Source organism: Theobroma cacao, chromosome 1 (genome assembly GCF_053813885.1).
Source record: "Theobroma cacao isolate CCN51 chromosome 1, ASM5381388v1, whole genome shotgun sequence".
Classification (NCBI taxonomy): Eukaryota; Viridiplantae; Streptophyta; class Magnoliopsida; order Malvales; family Malvaceae; genus Theobroma; species Theobroma cacao.
This window is the reverse complement of record NC_142639.1, coordinates 42740321-42743945: the sequence shown is the minus strand read 5'-3', so window position 1 is coordinate 42743945 and position 3625 is coordinate 42740321. Positions and strand designations below refer to the sequence as shown.

Genomic DNA, 3625 nt, shown 5'->3' with positions numbered 1-3625 from the left:
ATATCCTTAAGTCTCCTTAAAAATCTTAAAAATCATTGAAAATCATTTAAAATCCTTAAAAATCCCTAAGAATCCTTAAAAATCTTTAAAAATACTTGAAAAACTATAAAAAAGCTTTAAAATCCTCAAACTTAAAAATCATTTAAAATTCTTTAAAAGCCATTAAAATCCTTAACACCTGAGTATTTGATTTATTGGTTGGTGTATGATTCGAATATCTGTTCTTTCAATTAAAAAATTATAAAAATTCTTAAAAATGCATAAAAATTCTTAAAAACCCTTAAAAATTAATAAAAATCGCTTAAAAACCATAAAAATCTCTAAAAATCTTTTAAAAAAACTTTAAAAATTTTCAAAATTCATAAAAAAACTGTAAAAATTCTTAAAATGCTGAAACTTAAAAATTCATTTTTAAACATTTATTTATTTGAATTTTGAAGAATTGATTTGATATGGGCAATTAAAAATTCTTTTGTATCCACACCCAATTCAAAGTGGTTGTAGCTTGTTAGTAGATCTAAGGCCGAACGTGATATCGGAAGCAAGCCATTTAAGATTTTAAAGTAATTATGCATTATCCTGTCCCTTTATAGCAGTCTCCTGACCCTCACCATTGTCTTTCTTATTTTCTCTTTTTGTTTTTTTATTTTTTTTATTTTTCTAGTCCGCCTTCTTCACTCCCCGCCTAGCTCATCAACAGATCTCTGAACCTCTTTTCTGTTCGTTGGATTGCAATGCCGCCGGCAGGAAACCCAGTTATTTCCTTTCCCCGTATTGCACCCATTTTATCAATCTAACGATTTTGTTTTTTCTTTGTTATAAATTAGCTTTGATTTTTTCAATTCCTTTATGTATTTGTGAGATCGATTCTTGAGTTCATTGCCCGATTTCAGCTATATTTAAAAGAGCTAAATGCCGTTGGTGGAGTAGGCGTTTGCAGATTTCTCCTCTATTCTCGACACAAAGATGCAGTTTTTAAGTTCTAACACAGCAGAGATATATCACCTGGACCTGGAATCCTGAATGATGGGCATTTTTGTAGGAATTAGCCCGGATTGGGGGCTAATGGCGCCAAGAAATGCGAGGGTGACGGCTTGCAAGACAGAAATTTAAAGAAAAATAATGAAAGGTTAGGTCAGAGTTACTTTGCGTGGGTCAAGCCCAAGCCTCATATCCAATTGGAAAGGAAGTGTTTTTTGTTTGCTAATAGATTTCATTGGCCTCTTGAGTCTTTTTACTTGTTTTTTCCTTCATGGCATAAGACCGTAGTGGCAATTCTTTTGTTTTGTTTGCTAGGAGACTAGATTTGCCTCTGATTCTATGTCTGTATTTTAGATTGCCACTGTGGGTAAGATTCATCTTGATTGATCCCCATTCACAATTGCTCTGCATTATATATGATGAATTTTTAAATTTTAGAGCGTAAATAAGCTTAATTCTTTTTTGGTTCTTTCAAATATTACTCTGATTTAGAAGTGTTAGGAAAGTTATGAAATCAATATTATATATATTGATATATATATATATAATTTTTTTATTAAATTTATAACTTTTTATAATAATTTCAATAAATCTTTACGTCGAGTATTTAATTCATTGATTAATGTATGATCTTTTTATTTAAAAATAATAATAATAAAAAAAATTTTACAACAAATTTCAATCACTCAAAAGATAAATAATACTAGCAGCACATATAATTAATCAACTAGACAGCTCCTTGAGAGAACTGAACAATATTAATCTCGGTTTGGCGTGTGTCTTTATATGAACAAATAGGAACCCACGAAATTCCAAAGCAGTGTCCATCCGGTAATAATCTCCAATCTTAACCATCTCTTTCCAGTACTGCAACACCCATCTCCCTTCTGTGGAATATTTGCTCCCTCGCTTTTAGAACTTATGGAATTTCCTTTTCGTTGACATAAACAACAAAATGCGTTATCCTAAATATGTGAAGTGAATAAAGGGCAACTTAAAAAACAAAAGTATGAAATTTTACCTGTGGGACTAGGAGCAGGGTTGTTGGCACCACCATTGGAACTCTTGGAAAGCTGATAGAAAACTTGAGCTTCTCGGGAATTGGGATCCATGTGTAAAAGCTCTGCATTAACATTGACCAAAATTTAATTCATCAATTAAGTAGAGTGATAATTATTTGAACTTTATTAATTTCGAACATTTTAAATGAACTTGAAATTTAAAAGATATAATAATTAATGCAGTTGAATAAAAAATGTATTAATTAAGAAATTAAAAACAAATAGCTAGCATCGGAACCATATAACCCTGAAACTGTACATACCAGGACACTTGGAAACATTAGCAGGTGCATTGCAAACAGAAGGCAAAGCCAAAGCAAGTGTAACATTGATATTCAGACCTAGGTCAGGGTCATTTCTATCTTTAATTATAACGCACAAACACTTCTTGTTGTTATTGAGAACTTGCTTAAGACCACTGCAGCAGTCTGGTGTTGGAGCTTTGGCATCTCCCCCGACATAAGGCAGACATGTGGCTAGTGCTACCAGTTGCTGTGTGCACTCCTCTTTGTCTTGATCAGAATCAGCCATGGCGGAGCTAACCATGATTGTCGCTAGCAGCAACCCAAATTTAAGTCCTAGTGCAGCGCTGCGTAACATGCTGCTAAACTAAAAGACACAAATCCAGACGCTTGAATCTCAAACAGGAAGGGTTAAACCTAGCTTATGCCTTGCTTGGCTATTTAAGTTTAGATGGATCGTGGATTGAGGTGGTTGAGCGCGGATGGAAAGAAGATGGAATATATATATGTTGACTGTAGTCATTTACTAATTTCCATGATTGCTAAGGTCACTAACAAGTAATAATTAAAGTGGCTCCTCGCCACTTGCAGTGCTTTTGTCTTGTTTACTGAAGTTGAGGCCTTCACGCGTGAGCGACATAAATGGTTGGTGAGGCCTGAACCGCTGTGGAAACCCTAATGGTGGACCCTACCTTCAAATGTCAGCAACAGCACCTATCTGCGTCTGTAGCCTAAACCAGATCACCTACCACGGCCATATCTTTCTATCGATTTGGATAAATATAACTAAATAACTAATACTAGTAGTACTTTTAAAAAAAGACTAATACTAGTAGTAATAGATTGTTCATGTATAGGTGTTTTTAGAGTTTGAGTTTATCATATATGCTTCTAACTTGTTTAAGATTCATCACCCATATGGTCCTAGAAGTGGACCGAGTCTTCCACAGGTAGCTAGTTTGAGATTGATTGTTAACATGAGGTGAGTTTGATTCGTTTGAGAAATAAAAAATCGTGGTAAGTGGAGAATGGTGAGGTGTAAACACTGAACAAACAGAAAAACACTGGCATTGCGTCAATTCACCAACCCACCAAAGGGCAAAGGACTATTTTAGGAGACAGCATTTTGCATGGGCTGACCTCAAAGTGTTTGGGCCAATGAGCTTAGAGCCCTTAACTTTTTACCTGCATGGGCTCACAAAAAAAAAAAACAACCTTCTTTACATCCTAACGGTGATTGACTATCAATTCTAATTAACTTCATATTTAAAAATTATGTAATGATAAGAGATCTTAGTCAAGATTTTGAAAACTTTGGGTCTTAAATTCAAGTCTTATTAT

The 3625-nt window shown here is 34.0% G+C and overlaps 1 protein-coding gene across 1 annotated transcript; it reads right to left on the bottom strand.

Annotated features, from left to right (window-relative positions):
• Positions 1-1587: 1587 nt before the first annotated feature.
• On the bottom strand, positions 1588-2780 carry LOC18614687 (non-specific lipid transfer protein GPI-anchored 14-like). Its single transcript, XM_007052561.3, has 3 exons — positions 2306-2780; positions 2003-2104; positions 1588-1912 (listed from the first exon to the last, which is right to left on the bottom strand). The coding sequence occupies exons 1-3, from the start codon at positions 2640-2642 to the stop codon at positions 1764-1766; spliced, it is 588 nt and encodes a 195-aa protein (XP_007052623.3). The 5' UTR covers positions 2643-2780; the 3' UTR covers positions 1588-1763.
• Positions 2781-3625: the final 845 nt, after the last annotated feature.